At 41.0% G+C, this 20,651-nt stretch overlaps 1 protein-coding gene across 6 annotated transcripts in view; it reads right to left on the bottom strand.

The window, feature by feature from the left end:
- Positions 1-3,344: 3,344 nt before the first annotated feature.
- Positions 3,345-20,651, bottom strand: part of ELAVL4 (ELAV like neuron-specific RNA binding protein 4) — a 43,080-nt gene continuing 25,773 nt past the window's right edge. For 2 of the 6 annotated variants that reach the window (XM_009875408.1, XM_009875406.1), the window contains 3 exons: positions 13,063-13,216; positions 12,437-12,662; positions 3,345-6,809 (listed from right to left, as the gene is read on the bottom strand). In XM_009875408.1, coding sequence (XP_009873710.1) covers positions 6,482-6,809; positions 12,437-12,662; positions 13,063-13,216 — 708 coding nt within the window. In that variant the 3' untranslated portion in view covers positions 3,345-6,481. Of the gene's footprint in view, positions 6,831-7,744; positions 7,759-11,019; positions 11,059-12,436; positions 12,663-13,062; positions 13,217-20,651 lie in introns of all 6 variants that reach the window. The other 4 variants (XM_009875407.1, XM_009875404.1, XM_009875405.1 and 1 more) reach the window with 4 other exon arrangements.

Here is a 20,651-nt window from a genome sequence, read left to right as displayed (position 1 = left end):
CTTTCCCTAGCAGGGATTCATTTTTGAACGATTGCTCTTTCAGTGGCATTGCTTATGTTCATTTGCAAAGTTTAGGGGATTTTTATTTCTGTGTCCTCCTAATTTGATAAACTCTTTATGAAAGCTGCCACTGGTGGCTTGCGCCTGTGCCGTGGCCATGCAGGCAGCCCTGGCTTCATGTCTGGGTCTTGGAGGAAAAAGGGAAACCACGAGGCTGAGTGGAGAATTTCAGCGGAGGGCAGGCACTTCCAGACTCACCAGCCCCAGGTCACTGACCGCCCCAGCAACCCCGTGTGGCACAGAAGAAAGGGTTGGGTTTAGGATGGGGTCCACATCAGTGTCCTTGGAAACGGGGACAAGCCAGGGCCTTAATGGTTGTGCTGTTAAGCAGGTGGTCAGGATGGGTAAAATAAAGCCAAATCTGGTTATTTGCATGCTCCTCCTGTCCGAGTGATGGCTACTAGGCTCCTCTGAGACAGGGGCTGGTTAATCAGAAAATTTAGGACATCTGGTTCCTTCATTTAAGGACAGGGTTGACACAGTGGGGTGCTGTGCACTGCCTGAGCCAGGTAGCACAACGGGCTGGTCGGAGGGTCCCCAGCACGCTTCCCCTGTGCCACTGCAGGTATTAACAAAGAACTAAATACAAACTGTCCCTCTCGTCCTTCAGGTGCTGGAGCAAGACTGCCTGAGTGCGCTCATCCTGAGGCACCCAGGGCTGGCTGGGAGCCCTTGGACGCGATGCTGTGGCCTGGATGTCACATGAGAACCGTGGGGCTGGGGTGGACGGCGGTGGTGGGGCTCGTGGTAACACCAGGGACCTCAAGGCTGGTGGCTGAAGTGTCTGGGGACAAGATGCTTGGTTTAGAGACAAAGCCCTCAACTCCACCCCAGTGTGCAAAGCTGAAGGCTTCTGGGCTCGATGGCGTGCCAGTGCTCTCAGCACGTTGGTTTGCTTTATATCGGGGCAGGGGGACGGACAGGGGTGTGTTGGGTGGGTCATGATTGCCAGCAGCTCCAAACCCCACTGATGTGAGGTAAGACTCGAGGTTCGTTGTGGAACAGATAGGATAGAGGATTTAGGATTTTATTTTTTTACTACTGTTCAAGAATAACTAGTGTTTAAAAATATCAGTTATAACTTAGGGGTGTGGCAGACAAAACTTCAAACCTTGTCTGAAAAGCAGCAGTTTAATTTTGTGTGTGTATCCAAATCACCATCTCCCCAGTTACTTCTATTGAAGGAGCATTTCAGAAAATTGCTTTCTGAAGGCAGAAAGAACCAGTCTGATTTCTCATTTTCAGCTGTGGGCAAGGCAAAGGAGCCTGCCTTCATATGACCCATCTTTTTGGTCGCTCTCCTTCCTACAGACCTTTCCAATGCTCACCTGTGGTAGATTTACAAGGAACAGGCTTTTTGAAACACAGGTTTTTGGTTTATGGGAACAGAAAACAAATAAAAGGACAGAGACTCTTTCTGTGGAGTAAATTTCCATTCTCCTGATCACCCTGGTATCTTACTACACTTGATCCCATTTGAATTTCTCAAGCACACCACACCAGCCTGTTTCTGGGAGAGACCTCAGAAGAGCCTCTCACCCCAGCGTACACCTCTCAGGTGTTGAAGGGACCACCCCAAGGCACCTGGGCTGAAAGCGATTTCCTCAGCAAGAGGCCAGGGCCCTGCACTGCAGCAGTGCCCAGCAGTCACAGCCCAGCGGTTGTGCCTACGCGTGTCTCCAGGTGAGGCTGCTGCTTTTGGTTTCCTCTTGCAGAAGTTCCTCTTTGTCCCCAAGTCATTTCCCCTCCTTGAGTTACTGCAGCTCAGCTAGATTGGCTTCACTACATCTGGGTTTAAGAAGTCAGTTATTTTTAGGAGATACTGGATTAGTCTGAGATGTCAGAGCTTTCATAAAGTTATGCTGGATTTGATCTCCTTTCATTTTGCTCTGTATGCACAATGAATTACTTCTGTGCAGCGAGCTCAGACTGCAAGAACTCCAGGGCACAGAGCAAATCTTTTCTGTCATCACACGCTGACCTGACTTGACCTCATCTAGCTGTGGTCATGCAAGCGAGGGGTGTGAGCTAACAACCTGGCTCCTACTCTTGGTGATGGTGAAGAGGGCTCCCCAGGACACCTTTTGGGTGTGCCTCTCCCCATTAATTATCCTGAGGCTGATTCAAGTGCCCAGGGCCCCCTGCCCAACCATCTCAATGGAAACCATTAATGGCACCAGAATACTTGCACATCATTGCTAAAAATTCAGTGCCTTCCCACAGTGAAGTATGGCAGCCATCATTTCCGACACACACTCCCCACTCCGTTCATTCAAAGCCTTTTTCTGTGCCCAAGGTACTCTGAAGTGGAGGATGAAGTGAATGCACTTGAAACGCCCTCCCCCAGGTGATTTTCCATTTATGCAGCAGGCTTGCTAATTGCAGAAAGAGTGATTACCCTTTCAGGAAAGAAATATAAAACTTGATTACTTTGAATGAGTGTTAGTGAAATTTGGTTCTGATCCCAGCTGGGCAGAAATGATGTTTCACTAAGGCTTTCTAAAAACACTCACAGAGTGTAGTGAACCAAGGGCCAGTCTGTGACCACTTCTATCCAGTGTGTACATTCGTGATGCTCTCAAAAGAGGGACTGAACTTTCCATATCAGATCTTTATAAGTGGCAGTGTCCTTTCTCTTGTGTTACACATAGATGTGAGCTCTTACACAGCTCACTAGCACAAGCTGTACAGAATGCAGACATCAGCACCTCACATGAATAAGAGGTAGATGTGTAGCTGAGCTCTAAGTGAAGTGGTAGGAAATTATCTGCATCAAAACTGGCCTCTCTGAAGCCAAGAACAAAATGCCAGTATGTGCAGTCACAGTGCTGTCTTAAGAGCATTGTGACTTCATGGCAGTTCTCCTCTTGCTACTTTCCTGACAGTCTAAGGTATACAGAACAAAGAGCAGAAAAAAAGGCGATCAATCTTGTACATGCTATAATGTAGATAAATGTTATATTGCAACAAACACGATTTACTATGGTTCCCTCTTAAATGGAAAGTGTAGGGTTTTTTACCAGTGGGCTGATGTACGTTACACTATGTTGTAAAGTATGTGTATATATACATATGCATATTACCAAGGGTGTGTGTATATATACATATAGATGGATGGATGGAAGTTGTATTTCAGAGCCAAGTCTTAAAACAAAGCAAATTAATAACTTCTGCATTTTAATCGTGGCATGGTGAGGTTGATTTAAGGATGAATTTTAAGCAAGCCATAAATTTAAGAACAAACTCATTCTGTGGCCTGAAATTAATTATTATAACGAACATGGTAACTTAATCTCACAAAAACACGAGTTTATTAATAGGTGAAGGAGCTGAAGAACCACACAGTCCGTCCAGCCCTCTGATATAGTTTTCCTAATCTGTTATGAAATTCAATGCTGCAGTTTTACAAGGTACATATTCTCAATTAGTGAATGTTACAGAACAAACATAAAGTGAATATATGTATTAATGGGAATCAAACAAGTCAACTGAAAGAAGTATCAAGTCTAGTTATAACACATGGTGAAAATCAAATTTGGAATGTGATCATATATACTGTTGTACAGCAGATAGTATGTACACTGTTTCATATTGCATGACATTCATAGCATATTCATAAAAAACTCAAACTAAATGATGGCTCAAATCTGTATTAACGTTGAAATTTGTTTGCTACTTTTGCTAAGTGTTGATATCGACTGAGTTAATATTTTCATTGTGTAAAAATACTGTATATAGTAGAAATCCTTCAGTATCTTCCACATTCAAATAAAGTTACAGTTTCGCATTTGGTGTTCAACATCCTAAATCAAATGTCCGATTCCTTCTAATGTTCAGAAAGAAAAACAAATAATGAATATGCTCAATCTGGTTTGACTAGTACGTTTCTCGAAGACCTTGCTTCCAAAATCAGACTCTAACACCTACCTCGTTTGAGGTGCAGCTGGGATTACTAACACATCTGAACACGGTTAAAAAGGTGGAAAGTCCATAGCCATTCTACACACTTTCATTTATTGTCTGGACAATTAAAGTACAAATAATTCAAACACAACAAGGTTATGAAAAAAACATTTACAATACTTTCCCTCAGAAATGATCTAAACTAGCAAGGTTAACATGAAGTCATTCATTATAACTAAAGTATACAACTGCCTGGTCCTAAGAAAGATTTTTTTAAATTATTATTATTATTCAGATAGTAAAACACATCGTAGAGAAAAGATTCTGACATGCCTTCCCCACTAATGCTTAGCAAATGCATCAAAACTTTCCCAGCAAACTGCGCTCATTCATAGCAGATGATGTATAAAGGTTTCCCTGAACATTGAATGAGTGTTCCTTTAAACTAAAATCTAACATTGTTAAAGTAAAAAACTGATAAAATTATGATGCAGCCTCTGCTTTAGTTATTTGTCTACTACAAAAGTTTGCCTCTTCAGTGTGAAAAAACAATACTTAGTCTACATGCAGTTAGTGGGTATAGCATGGAAAAAATGCACAAAATAAGCACAAGTTATAAATAACCATAACGTTTTATTACCATTAAGACTAAACTTGTATTGAAAAGATTTTATATAACAAGACAAGAAAAGCAATAGCAAATTTAACTATCAACTAGATTATGCATAGCGAGTAACTGTTTCTAGTACTCAGGGAAGAGCATGACCCTTTTTTGTTTTAAATATATAACCATACAAAGCACAAACATACTAAAATGATCAGTGCACTGGACATGGGAGAGCACCCCCTCAGTCATTTTGTTCCCTTAGCTCTGTTTTCCCCAATCTGAATTACATTAAAATAAAGACCCAGTTGTTTTCTTTTCTACTGTGCAGTAAGAAAAAATATTCACAACAAACATGACAATATATCAAACAATATTTCTACACAAGTTACCTTGATACCTCTGTCACTTAAGTATCATAAGAAAACATTTTAAGACATATACAAACAAAACTAGCAAAGTGTTACAACTTATAATAAATTAACCAAAAGAAAAAATAACTTTATATATATATATATTTATATTATATATACACATACACACACAACAAAATGACACAATAATATGCTTCTTCCCATAGTTTAAGTAAACAAATAAGTAGACTAGCCAAACTAGCTATATTTGATTTTGGCCATATGCATCACATCGGCAATTAAATAAATAAGTGTTTCAAGCAACATAAACAGTGTTCCAAATGTGCCAACACAGCCCAATTATATTAGCTTGGGCTATAAAGTGAATTTGAAAATTCTTAACAAATTTAAAGCAAATGTATTTTTTCTAAACACATTACATTTAACTATGATACTAAGATATGTAAATAATTTTGTAGCACCTACTGCTCAAACCAAGGAAGTTTTTGATCAAAAAATTAATTTTTCAACTTTTGTTCTGCTGATATCCCATACTGATGACTTAAAGAAAAACCATCTTGCAACTCATCTCCTTGCTTTTGGGTTTTGACTGTGGGTAACTGCGTGCCTGGGAAGAACACTCTCCCGTACTGTATTTAATATTTTTATTACATGCTATGAAAAGATACGAAGATCATCTGTTTGTAGCCCATCCTTCAAAAAACAATCTACTAATCCAGTTTAAAACACACATCTTGATCTCTAAAAAGTTACCAGTGCAGTATGAACATGACAAAGTTGTCAATTTCCCCTAAATTAGCCAGTCAAAATATTTTTTCTCAAATCCAGATTCTCTTGTAAAAATTCTTTATATTTTATAAAAATAGATTTTTCTTGAAACCCATTTTCAGCAAAGAGACCACCTCTTTGGCAACATTGTTAATGTTATTTAAATTGTTATGTCATCAGGTATCCCCCTATAACCCCATTCCCTAACAGAAGACTGTTTAGTTCACATGATACAAAAGAAAAAAGGAAAAATAAAAAAAGTTGCAAAATTATGTTCTTTTTGCAATTTTTATTGTTCCTCTTTAATTTACGTGGGGGGTTTACCAATCTGATTCAATCAATGTTTTGAAAAAAAGAAAAAGAAAACAAAAATCTTTTTTCTCGCTTTTAATCCCATTAGTTCGTAAAAATTGTTTTTGTTTTATTATTTTTTCAAATGAGTGAATGGTCATCTTAAAAAGACCCACCTTCAAGGAAGGTAGTAAAACTAGCTGGCCGGGTAAAAATCCCTGCACATTGTTATCTATGTATATTATATTCAACAACGACAGCTATGAAAGAACATTCAATGCATCAAAGTTTTTTTTTTTTTTTTTTCTAAGCATTATAAAATCCTTTCCTGTTCCTCACAGGATATCCAATGTTTTAATACTTAGGCAACACTGGCTTATAAAGTCCATGGTTGAATATAAGCCTTGAAGAGTTTTTTTTTTTTTGTTTTGTTCGTATATATATTTATATATATATATTTTAGTAAGTAAGGATATGAAATTCAGGATTTGTGGGTTTTATTGGTTTTAAAGGAAACTTGCAATACTCTGTCTCCTAAACGGTATCCATTAAGGCTGGCAATCGCCATGGCAGCTTCGTCGTAGTTGGTCATGGTGACAAAGCCAAATCCCTTGCACTTGTTGGTGTTGAAATCACGGATCACCTTCACATTATTGACTGCTCCGAAGGGACCAAACAACTGCCACAGCACGCTCTCGTCTGAGTCGGGAGACAAGTTGTAGACGAAGATGCACCATCCAGTCCCAGTGTGACCAGGGATATTCATTCCGACAAGGCTCGTCATACCATCAATTGTGATCGGAGAAAACCTACCGAGTAAAAAGAGGGGTCTATTCTAAATATATCTCTTGGCACAAGCTACATGGAACCAAGACTTCAAAATAATCAAGGCGACGTTAATGAAGGTTCATGATCCTGTCCCTGGAAGATGACTACGTAGCCACCCTTGGCCCCTAACTCCTGCTTAAGCAGAGGGGAGCTGTACTAAATCAACAGACCAAATCTGGGCACAACGGCATCTCCCTTCAAAGGTAAGTCCCACATGGATGCAAAAAAGATCTAATAAAAGAAATGCTTGAAGACAACCAAAGAAGAAAGAGTGAGCACATGCTGCTATAAACACGAGTTCATTTAAAAAGGCCTGTAGAAATCTGCCACTTATTCCCATCACTAAAATAATACAACTTCAGGGCAATGGAGATCTAATGCTTTACTTCTCACTAGTTTGCAGTGAAAAAACCTCAAACTTCACCACTTGTGTTAAAGATTAATACGAAATGCCATTGTCAGGATTCAGCTAAAAATACTGTCAGACTGAGAGACATCTCCTAACTTAGTCCTTAATTGACATACACTGGGAAAAAATCCAGTTAATAAACAAGTCCTAAAGCTGGCCACATATTAAAGGAGATTTGTAGCAGCAATTGTAAAGTAAAAAAGTGCTTAAATGTAACTAATGAACATGTCATCTAATACCTTCATACTGTGAGACTTCATGTCCACGACAGGCTCTTAGGATCTCCAAACAGTCCACGTAGAGACAAAAGCTCCTGGAAAACTAATGTTGCCCCCTAACTTTAACCACCTCATTTTCTTTGGGACCTATTTAAGCTGAACATCTGACTTGCCAGGTGCTGTGTTTATGAATGCAGAACCATGGCAGAATAACACGGACTGTGCAGGATTTACGGAGGCCACCTGATCAACGTTCTGCTGGAAGCGCAGCTAACTTCTCAAGCTACACCTGCTGCTCACAGCCTCGCAGAAGGAAGTTTTGAAAGTCTCCAAGGATGAGAACACCACTCCTGCAGCCCCTGCTCCAGGGCTGCACCATCCTCGCTGGGAATGACTTGGCCTTACACTCAGCTGAACTTCCCCTGCTGCCACCTGTTACTGTTGACTTTTGTCCTTTTGCAGTTGACCTCCGAGCACAACTTGGCTTCATCTTCTTTCTAATGCCCCTTGCAGGGAGCTGAAGGCAGCAGCCGAGGGCTAAACTCCACATTTGTCTTTGCTGAATTTCACCACGTTGCTCGTCAAGGTCTCCCCAGTGGCAGCCATGGCCACCAGCACAGTGTCTGTCCCTGCTCCCTCACCAGCTTAGTGTCACCCATTAACGCAAGGAGGGCACATCGCAGCCTGTGACTCAGGTTATTAATGAAGATGTTAAGTAGTATCAGCCCTCAGGATCAACATAATTTTCCTTTCATCAGTTTGAAAATTAAAAAAAAAGACATGCTTTCTGAAGCTACACTTTGGGATATGTTTTAAAGTAACAACTGCACAGAGGAAACGTCTTAATAAAATCCAGTTTCACATGTACCTTCAGTATGATGAGTTTTAATACCAGAACTGAATAATAATTCCACAGGATTTTCTGAGTGACGAGTGAGGGAGTGGAGGGGAGGACTCAGTGTGGCTGAGTGAGCTCTTGCACTCCAACACTTCTTTTGTATTTGCAGTACTTCCATACATCTAAGCAGCTGCACAATCTTACACAGTGTATAGTGAATAACTGCAAGAGAAACTACACACTTGATGGCTGCTCACCATTCTCTTGATTCCTGACAGCACTTTTTAATATATATATATATTCGAAGAAAAAAAAGACACTTGGAAAATACATCTTAAGCCAGGGAGCATCATGAGGCTGCAGCTACGCTATAAACAAACAGTTCACAAATGCTCACAGCGCTGGATCCTCACACATACAGGTTTGCAGACAGTGTAGTAAAAATGTGGCAATATTCCAGTTGAACTTCACTTTTGCAAATCCTGCTCTCAACATCTTTCAGTTTCTCTCCTGTATACTGAAACTGGTAACATTATCATAATGTTTCAGTACACGGCTCTAACCCAGGGTATTTCCCCAGCTGCTGAAAACAAAACCAGCTGGACAACACCAATTTATACAGCTCCTTCCACCATATGTGGAATTGCAAATAAGGCAGACAGGACCAAGAGCCAGAACAAGCCAACAGCTTCAGTTTCTTCTGAAATTCAGAAGATGTGACTTTAAGCCCATTGTTGACAAGTACCAATTCTGCTAGTAACATACATAAGCCAGCGAACACTCCTTTTTCTGCAATGTTTAAATTTAACATGAAGTACAACACTAACGTATCCACTATGAGCTAAATGATGTTATTGTAAAACCTGTACATTGCAAAGCTGTAAGTGTCGCATGGTAGCTTAAGCAGTTTTGCATTTTTTAGGAATGCTGCACTGATGTAAAGGGTTAAAAGTTTCACATGCAGCTCACTGGAGAGCAGCTTTTCCCAGGAAACCTTTAGGAGCTGTTCAGCTTTCAACTATTTATGCACCATGAACGCGGGAGCTGCTCTAAATCCAGGAAAACATACAGAAAACTAGTGCAAGTGTATTGACACAAATACAAGATAACCGATTGCATAAGTAGCTTTGCTACTAGCAAGCGATCCAAAATTAGCATCAATAAAACCTTTGTTCCACAAAACAAATTTTCATCAATACCATTTCAGGATTTGCTGGGAGGAGAAAAGAATTAATTCAAGATGCCTACAAAGGAACTTAAACACTGCCGTGATTTAAGACTAACACTGCAGGCTCTGAATACCAAAAAAGCAGATGCATAGCCTATAAAGGCAGGTAGCTCACTCTCCCTCTGTAGGTCACACGAAATCAAAATTCAAACTTTGACTAGTCAAGACTAAGCCCTGTTTGTCCTGCGACACACATCCGCGCAATTCCAGGGAAGGAGAAGCATCAAAAACCAACGGAGAACTCCTGGAACAAACCTAGCCTTCTGACACTGACTTGTACCTAACAGCTAACTTGGGGCTCAGAGGTTTGCCACATTTTTGGCAATGTATCAACAAACAAATGAGAGGGGACAACGCAGGAGAAAGGGTGTGGGATGAAATCAGGTGGTTCTGACTCATCAGATCACCATCATCACAGATGTAAGAAATGCACTAATGACACCAGAAGTGAGCAGTTCTGGGAAGACCTGCCACCTTTTTGACTATTGCTTGTCTAAGTACTGTTAAGATTTACCATTTTTATGATACCTGCCATGGCAGCAGTTAAAACTCATGCTACTGTCCACTACTAACTTGTGCAGAGATATACTTACCATACCATTTCACTGGATGAGCTTTAAAAAAAAAAAAAGAAAGCTCGAACAATTTCCAAGTTTGGTGAGTAGACCATTTCAGAAGATTAAGTAGTATTTTCTCATCTTAATTGTGGGGGGTGGCTGGACATCTTACGGTAACATCAGGAATAAGACTACGCCTTTATTTTGCTGCAAGGTTCGCTTGTGTTGATGTGCCATTAGAAGAATCACTAACAACACGTCAGCTCATTTGAGCTATCAGATCAAACATGGAACATACTCACGGAACAGCATGAATGTTTACAGATCAGCTGAGCTTTGGCACACATGCGTGCACATACATACGAACACACAGAGCTATTGTAAACAAAAGAGAAATCTCAAGCACCGCGAAATTTTCAAAGCATTAAACCTGTAACAAAAGAAACTTGGGGCTGATTAAGGTGCACACAGCTATATTTAAGTCAAACTTGTGAAGCCAGATGTAGAAGAGTCTTAACTGTGAGATTTAGACAGCAACAGCATGATTCTGTTTTTGGTTGTTAAATTTTCCATCATCAAATCAGAGATTAAAAAACAAGTTAACGTTTCTGATTCCAAAAGAAACACTACTTAGCAGGGCAACTGCAGTTTGAATGCTTGTAGCTGTTGCACCTAAACCATTTGAGAAACCCACCTGTAAATTAAAAAAAAGGTTGAAAGGAAAAAAAAAACCACAACAAAACAACAACCCACAGAATTTGCATGTGTGGCCTTTAAAGTAACAAAAACCAACCGAAGTCCAAACTTAAAAAGAATTTGACATGCTGGTGGAAGAAAAGAAGGAATTAAAAAAAAAATAAAGTTAGTGAATTAAAAAAAATAAATTGTAGCACCAATCTGTGCCAACACGGACATCTGGCAATCTGTGGAATTCTAATTACCTCTTTACGCCATAGGCCATATTAAGCAAATTGTCCAGCCTGAAAAGAGAAGGAGGGTCTTTGGGTTAATGTCTCACAGATGGCAAGATCGCTCAATGGAACTATTATTAATAGTGTTCCATTTTCAAAGAAGAAATGTTCAACAAGTTTCCCACACATCTAAGGAGCCTAACAACTCCCGGCCTGCTTTGTTAAATCTGAGGTTGTGCTTAAATTTCCATCAGGTCATTTAAAGCCATTTTTAACTTGTCTAAAGTCTTAAGAGAAAGCCTTCATTTGCAGGGTTTAGTTTAAAAGAAAATCCACTTCCGATTTGTCTTACTTAAAAACAGTATGAATTTATATTTCATATAATTCAACAGTTCACCTTGCATTTACAGTTAACTTGAAAGTAAAATGTTGTAGCCCCAAACTGCTGTGACTAGATAAATTCCTGACACTAACTGTTTTAACATTATGTTGTCTCCCCATCATACTACATATATTTTGTATTAATCTTCCACAATATGTCAACCTAAACAACCGCCAAATTTTGCAGAATATAATCATCTGCTTTCCATGGGAGCACAATACATTTTTTTCTATTCACAGAACAATTTAGTGATAACCTCAATGGACACAGCTTTATGCCAAAGACGCAAAAAACATTTGCGGATGTAACATATCCAATGACTGACTTGATGATCTTAAACTCATTAGGACTTATGAATCACTGAAAAACTAAAATTACTTAGTTTTGAATAATTCTCTAACGCCAGTATGTGACTCTTGTGTGAATTCATCCAGGCTTTCTTTTTCAAAAGCAGGCTTTTTATTTGAATGCTAGGTTGTCTGAAAATTATCAAATAAAATAACAATAATGATGAGAACATCAGATATTGCTAGCTCTGGCTTACACATCATCCCTGAAAGTATCTGAAAAAAAAAAAAAATCACACCAAAGACTAATACAAGGTCTCTTTATACTAAGAGCAGATATCTCAGGCTAATAAATTTAATGATACTGCTGCTGACTGGAACAGACTCAGCTTTTTTCCTGCTACCAATCCACTGTCATTAACATCAAAGTCTAAGCTGCATCAAAACTGTAATAATACAGCAGAAAATAAAAGCGTTACCAAAAAAAAGAGAAAGAACAGGATAGTCATTGCTCATTTGATTACCAGCGTAACTCTATTCTGTCCTCCCTTTTTTTATGAGCCTTCATGAGATCTGATTGTACAGTACTTCAGCTGTTTTAGTAAATACAACATGACTACTGCTGTCAGCAGATTTTCCTCCTCATTCTCCAGGAAAGAATATTTAATTTTACAAAGAAAATCAGGTCAGCCTACGCAACTAAAGCATATTTTCCTGCGCAGCACCTGCCCCACATTGTTGTCGCGGGTGGAACTTGAGTTCTTTTCCAGGTAATTACCTGAATCTCTGAGCCTGGTGGTGAAGTGGTCCAGGGTAGCGTCTGTTGGGAGACTGATACAGCTGTGAAAGGAGTGCCTGGCTTGTTTTCTGGCTGGGGTTATTGGCAAACTTCACAGTAATTGGTTCTGTAGCACCACTAGGCTTCTGGCCATTTAGTCCCTTTATGGCTTCTTCTGCCTCTATTCTCTTATCAAAACGGATAAATCCCACACCTCGAGAAACCCCTGGGAAGTAAAAACATGTGAACAGATGAATATTTGTAGGAACAGCCTCATCTCTGTAATGAATATAAACTGAATGTTGGTTTTGACTCTAGAGAATACATGGCTTGCCAATTAAGGAAAGTCCTGTTAAAAGAAAAAAAAAAAGCTCTTCCTATTTGTATTCTCCAAAATCAGCTCCTAGCACAGGTATTATAATGATTTCATGTAACAACATTCTGCATTTTGAGATTCCTCATTAGAGGCAGCAGTTATGCCTCCAAACAGTTACACTTACAAAGAACAGGGGTACTGCATCTTACACTAAAATTCCTTTTTTCTTAAAACCCAACTGTCAGTAAGCATTTACAATTTTGCCGTTTCCAGAACAACATGCACATATCACGAAAAGTTTTCTTTTAACCTGTGACTTGATCAACCAGAATCCGTGAGGTGATGATGCGCCCATATTGTGAGAATAACTGCTCTAATTCTTTCTGGGTCATTGTTTTGGGAAGGCCGCTGACATACAAGTTCGCATCTCTGATCGATGCTGAACTTGGACGGGCATACGACACCTACGGATTGAAGAAAAGGAAAAGCAGGTTAGTAAACTACAGCCACCCTTTACATTTTATACAGCCAGATTACGCTCTGTTCTTTCCCGAGCAATAACCCTCGAGTTCAGACACTACCTATTCCACAAAACCAACAAAGCCAGGAAAGGCTGGAAGAACAAAGGAAGAGCTGGAGAGACCTTTAAGAGATGCAAAGGTTCTTTACGTGCAGTCGTAAAATAACTTGTTCAGAGGTAGATGAACATGCAACTTATTACATGTGGCATCATACATTTACCCCTATGGGTTGTGGGTGTTTGGATGATTTACTGTATCCAACACGGGCAGCACTATGAAGTTCCAGCAAGCTTTTCCTTCCCCACCCAGTGTTTGAAGGGTTATCTGCAGAGGGATCTTTTGTGCTATCGCTCTTTGTGTTTTCTTCCCGAGCTGGCAGGATCTGTTCTGGATGAACAGTAAAGTACTGGTGAAATGAGGCTAAAGGAACATCTGCTGAGGGAACCGTATACTGACACTCATTGTCAGATCTGCAATTTATCACGAGAAGTTCTCTTGCTCTCTAAGCCGAGAACCAGACCAGAAAAATATTATGACCAAGCAAAAAAAGAAAATCTAGCTGAGGCACTGCATGTGTTCCGTTGGAAAATTATTAAATCAAGATACACTCAACTGCTCTTCTGTCTATGAATCAGATTTATAATTATAACATGTGCATAAAAAACCCCAACGTTCTGCACTTTAAAAATAATATATGCACTTAGAATACACACATTTAACATAATAAAAATACTTCCTGAATAAAGCCTAATGGCAAGTATTCAGCACAGATCATTAATTACTTTGCAACACATCTGAAATAGCACTGGATCCAAACCTGAATATTCTGTACTTTATCTTGATTTATATAAAATATAAACAAATCAGTACATTCCTGCATCAGGTCTTAAAATGTGTCTTGTTAGAAAAAAGGGGGGGGGGTCCTCCATCACGAATGCAGTGTGTTCAGCAATTGTCCTCCTCTCCTCCCAGGCCCAAACACAAATGATGTCAAATGAATGTGTTTTATGTGTCAAAGAGTTGTCTAGTTGTCTTTGTGTGTTCCACACCTAAAAATAGATATTGACTCAACACAGAAAATTATGTTAATGACTAATATTTGCTTCCACACTCTCTGCATAACAGCAGACAAACTCTGAAGAGTCTAGATTTTAAGGTTTTTTGGCAACTTTTCTGTAACTTACATGCTTGTACATAACCTTTTATATCTAACATTTACAGAGAAGGCTAGAGAGAGGAGGTGGAAAAAATTTAAGGAAAGAAATATGAAAGAGAGGTTAGATAAAACGTTTGCATCAACTGAGGCAAGTTCGCGCACAGCACAGAGGCATCAGCAGACATGAGGAGCAGAGAAACCTTCAGGTGCCGAGATCAGTGCTGAAAGGGAGGAGGATACTGAGGTGGAAACTATTTTGTGCCTCAGCAACTTAGGACCTCACAGCCCGTGAACTCCTGATGGGGTGCAGCATTTCAATCACTTAATCACTGGTCCCAACCCCCCCTTCTCTCTGACCCTCCAGGACCAGAACATGCACAGCAGTGCTTGGCTTTTATGTAACTAAGATGAAGCCAGGTGTTTGGGGAAAACAGGGATAACCACGCTGTGCTTTCACCTACAGGTAACACGCTGGAAATCCGCAGTCTTGACTGTTCAGCAGTCTCGTGTTGGTGGCTTCTCACTTATACCCTGTGCTGGGGCATTCAGAAAAGACGACTCTGCCTCCATGCTCTGGCAAATGCCTTACCTTGAGATGGTACTGTAAGGGTTCAGGCACCTACAGTTTAACCTACTTTAGGAATAACAGTTTAAAAAACACTTAAGAGCCTCTCTGGAGTGGGGGTAGGGACCTTACTTATTCCTCAAATCTGAAAGCTGCAAAATTAATAAAGTTCCTGGGAAAACGGCCAGGGGTTTCCTTTGGGTTTTCTCACTCTGGCACATTCATTAACCAAATGCCACATTACAGGGAAGAAGGAAAGTATTGGGATATGCGAAAAAAAACCCAGAAAAATACTTCCCAGAGCACCGAGTGCCTGACATTTTATATTATACATACAGAAAAAGCTCTGCTCTTGCAGGCCACGCAGTGGAATGAGAGACTGCTTGCACTCACAAATCCATCTACTCATGGAAACACCGACCCCCACTCAGGTCTAATTTTTATTTCCATCTACAATCAAACATCCAGGTTGCAGGGGAGCTTGAGCCAAAGAAAGAAGCTGCCAAAAGCAACTCAGATATCTTTAGTATCAAGGAGAAAAGGTTGCAAACTGAATGGACTCAAGGCTAGTAATGTCAATTATTTATCTGCTTTTGAATCTTTTTCATCTTCCCTCTCAGGTCAGTCAACGACAAATCGATCGGTTAAGACTGTGCCATCCTGCTTTCAAGCTATTATTCAGTTAGTACTGAGGACAGGATGTCTTCCCATGTATCAGCTATCAGAGAAAGAAACTGCCCACCCTGACCCTCCACCAGACCAGAAGCTTCCTGTGCTGGTAAAATTAAAATGGGAGTCAAAACCAATTCCCATTTTATCACTGAAAACTGGGTGACGATGCTGCCTTAATTCTTTATATTCACACTTAAAAATATACTTTTTTTTCCTCACAGCACTGTTAGTGCCCTATAATGAAAGAGCATGTTGAAAAAAATATAGAAACACTAGCCACTGCAAAAAAAAAAAAAATCAAACAAATGAGTTGCAGAACACCAAACTACTGTTTGACCCAGGCATTTCTCAGCATTGAAATGTTTGTCTACTTGTGTAACAACTGGAGGTCAAACGATGGTGTTGTATTTCACTGCATAAGATCATTCAGGAGTTCTTCAGTTAAATTTGCAAGGATGATAAAATATTGGACAGTTCATTTTATGGCTTGCTAGTCTCTGATACCAGTTTCTATAAATACATATACTGTGAAAAACATTTGCTAGGGTATTTCTCATCTGACATTTGAACATTTGTCTGTGGCAAGGGGTTCTCTTCAGTATAAACAGCCATCTCGAGTCTGCACTATTGTGTCCAAACACTACAGCAGAGTCATAAGGTCCAGCATTTTGTATCTTCAATGGTAATTGCACATTTTTGTTCACGAGTGCAAAAAATCTCCAAATTGAGCTCATTATCCTCCCTATTAATTTCCTCCTCATTTTCCCATGTAGAAAACTTTCTGACAAATTTCTAACCTCAAGACTCTTCAGAACATAAACTGGAGTGGTCTGGTCTTTCCAAGTCAGAGCCCACAGCACAGGCACCCAGAGGCACGAACGCATCCCATTTGTCTTGCCCAGGCAAATGGACACGTAACAGCAACCATTTAAACCCTGACACTCAACCACTTACTGCTGCTCACCCTAAGAGATGCCTTGAGCTGATATGCTAATCCCAGACTTCTCAAACATTGAGTCCATTTCTAGAAGCCTCCTCTCAAAATTCAACTCCAGTCTGCTGCGAAGAGGAAGGGCACTGTCTGTCCCCACAGCCACGTGCCCTGTCAGAAGAGCTGCCCTGCCCCAGTCAAAACATCCTCTGACAAGCAACCTCACATCTTTCAAACCCAAATCTTTGGCAAGGAGATGGATGTCTTGCTTTGCATCTGGTGTTACGCACCTGGGGAACGCGAGATTAGCCAGAAGCCTTTAATCAGAGGGTGCTGCGTGGCAGCGCAGGCATTCACAGGCCACCGGGCTACCCACAGATGGTACCTGCAACCCTTGGGACATCTCTCCAGCCATGAGCAGGGGAGCTACAGTCGGTGTTTAGTGATTCCCTGGGCAGTTTTCAAGAAAGTTTAACATTCAAAACCATTAAACTTCTTAGTGATTGTAATTCTGAAAGGCTTCACTTCATCTCTTTGCATGACACTGAGACACAGGACTTCTTACATGAGTTTTGGGGTGAGTCACTTGGCTTTTTTTCTGCCTGAGGTCCAAACATGTAAAGCGGGGACAATCCTTCCTTTACTTGCTGCCTCTTATTTCACCGATACGCACTGGAAGTGCTTCAATGTGACCACTCAAAGAACTTCAAATATGTAAAAAAAGCACAATCTCGCTTGTTTCATGCATGTACAGAACTAGAAGTAAAATCTGCTCAATGCCAGAGGATAGGCTATGGCAAGAAGAGACGCTTCCCCACAGCCACTTCCAGGCCACCATCTATGCCCTAATTTTGTACAAAACCAGAGATTTGAGAAAACCTCCTATAAAAGCTACATGCTTTTTCAGAACAAGCCCAAAAAAAAGCCCTCTGGACTAGAGGCTGAAGACCAGAATCTGGAATATTTTAACGTCTGCTGCTTGCACTGCTTTGTCCTTTCTGTTCTCCAAACCCTTTGCTGAGGGATGGAGGGGAGTGACGATGCACTTCACTGTTGAGCAATTCAATGCCATTTTACCTACAATCATAATTAATCCCAGTAAGATACAACTGTCTATCCCATCATTTCAGGAAAAGACATCCATAGATAATAACCTAGAAGCACTCCGGCTGTATCAAAAGCAGGGCTAAGAGAAATAATTGCTCTGGCTCAGCAGAATGAAAAAAGACGCCATGGCAAAACCGAAGCACTTAAAGGAGAAATCTCGATTAAGAGAAGATGCACAAAACAAACAGGTAAAGACTCTCTGGTGACTGCTGAAAGGAGAAAAGCCAAATCTGAACCTTCAAATGCAGCACTGAAAGGTCCTCTGAGCTGCAGCATCACTATAGGCACAAAGGCTGGAGGAGGATTTGTTAACAAGAACTATAAAGTCCAAACGGTTACACAGAGACTACTAAAGAGCAAAACCAAAGTAAACTTCATTGAGGCTTTACAGGTCCGTGCCATCTCATCGAAGGCTTTGTCCCAGGGTACAGCAGTCACGGCAGACGACCCCTCTTCTTATGACTATCTCTGAGCTACCACCAAACAGGGACTACAGAACAAGTACATCCCACATCAGCAGCTTGCAAATGCCTGTAATCTCTCCTTTCCTGAGAATTCAGAACTGCATGCTCTTTAACACCTCGACCTTCTACAAAGCTTTGCCAGCGCCTGGGAGGAAGCGTGGCCGAGCCTGTCTGCAGGAGGGTGATGGGCACAGGGGTGGCAGCACACCCTGCACCCCTGCACACAGGGGGTAATGCCACAGCATACACAGAACCCCAACACGTAAAACTCTCTTTGACACAGTCCAATGTAGAATATCTCAAGTCAGAAGGGACCTGTAAAGACAATCATGTCCAACTCCCTTTTCAGCATCTTCCACCACCACACCACCTCCATCTCCTTTCCCTCACAGAACATTTAAGCCCTCTCTGTGCCTTCCCCCATGCATTTTGTTTTCCCCAGTTCTCCAGAAAATAAGAACACTGCCAGATCTCTCTACATCCTCCTCTTATCACCCAGCCTTACATAACACCCCATTCCTTCACTGGGAAATGCAGGTGGTGGCCAGCTGGCTCGGTAGCAGGTAGCCCCCGGGGTAGGCTACAGGAGAACATGGGTGGAAAACACAAGGTTTTCAGCAGAGTACTGCACCAAGGGCACCCAACACCCAGGCTTTGCTACCGTAACTATCCAGCAAGGCAGCACTTTTTGGCTGTGACTCCGCCACATTTAATTTCCACCTCCCAAGCAGTCTGGGATGGGGTGAAGATGCTGCCATTTGGGACGCGGTGCAGAAGAGGCAGTTCCTGTGCCCATCGCCCCCTGCCACAGCCCTCCTCCTCCTCCTCCTCCCCTGCCTCGCGCTTCCCCCGCACCTCCTTCAGCGCCGAGCGCGGCTGCAAGGCAATCTTTTTGACAAATGACTTTGTCGAACGGAGAAGTCTGAGGTTGCTGTTATTTGGTTACCCTACAGTGACAGGATGGTTTGTAGTTTTGAGGACAACTACAAGAATTAACGTGGACAGATTTAGAGCCTGGATTTTAGAGAAATATCTGGCATTTTGAAAAATGCCAGAGAAACCAAGATAAATAGCAAGATCTTTGAGCAGTAACGTTACTAATTTATTTCCAGAAAACAGAGGATTACTGTCTCCCACAGCCCTATTTGTTGTATTTTAAACTAGGACCAGCCAGTCCTATCCATCAAAACAGGACAGTAAAACAGAAATAAACATTTTGAACTTACAGTAACAAAATAGCAGTAGCCATATTCCATATCTTTTTATCCATTTAACTGAAGATTAAAATAGTGAGAAAAAGTCTCTGAGCATAGAGGAACAATCCCATCCGTTTCCTATCTTATCGTGCGACAGATTTGACGGATGTAAAAACGAGAAGACATCAAGGGCTCAGAGAACCCAGATTCCTTCTCCCCTCATTGGAGACTCCTCCCTTTGCTCCAGCAGTGCCACAGCATGCTGCCTGCTCCTGCAAGGGAAGAAACAATCCTACTTCTCAGGAGACACAGAAAAGGGAGGAGGACACAAGACAGCACTTCAGGAGGTCATTTGCTCTTTTTAGACTCTGAACTTCCTTTCAAAACTCTGTTCTGCCCTTGTTCCAGCATCCCCCAACATGAAGCCAGGTCACCTGAATCCCCATGTAAATTGTGAAACTCTTCCTCCCCATCTTTTCAGGTGTTGTCCCTTTTTCAAGGCAAAGCAGCACAGTTTAAATAATCTGCACCCCATGCATCACACATCTTATTTTCCTTCTGATATCTGATGCAACTGAATTGCCAGGCAATTTTCAACAGCAGCAGTGACCTTTCATGTGCTTTTATGGATGGGCAAATTTATTTTCTAAAAATAGATTCAATTTCTGAAATAAATATATATTTCAAGGCATGCTGTATCTTCCCCCATTCTAAGCTGTTTTGTAGAGCGATGTTGAGCTTTAGCTGCAAAAACAGAAAGTGAAGCCCTTCTCCCTCACAGTATGATGATGATGCTATGAAATGGTGTAAATAAGATACGCATGACGATCAGCCGAGGAAGAATGTAACGTATATAACCTATTACCGTAACACTTCCTTCAGTGCTTTCCCCAAACAGATATTCTGTAAATAGTCACCTCTCGACTTTGACTTGAAAGGGCATCATTGACTTAAATAAAACGCACATGAATATTTTAGACGCTACAGCGAAAAGGGATTATTTATTGTAACAATGAAATAATAAAGAGAGCATTTCTTCAGTTATTTTGGTCTGCGCATCATCCGAGGGCAGACTGTGCCTAGCTGTTTTGCTGACCCCGCTATAAAAGCAGCTCCTCCTGTGACTGCATGGCTGCACTGCGAGGCTCCAGGAGAGAGAGAGAACATTAAGCTGCCACAAAAACGTTACAGAAGTGGAAAGGACAGGATTTGGGGACACACGCAGAAAAAGTATTATTTTTTTTAAAAAACAAACAACCAGGAATTAAGCCTTGTAGGGTCAAAAAA

The sequence above is a fragment of the Apaloderma vittatum genome, unplaced genomic scaffold (assembly GCF_000703405.1).
Source record: "Apaloderma vittatum isolate BGI_N311 unplaced genomic scaffold, ASM70340v1 scaffold428, whole genome shotgun sequence".
NCBI classification, from domain to species: domain Eukaryota; kingdom Metazoa; phylum Chordata; class Aves; order Trogoniformes; family Trogonidae; genus Apaloderma; species Apaloderma vittatum.
This window is presented reverse-complemented; position numbering and strand designations above follow the sequence as displayed.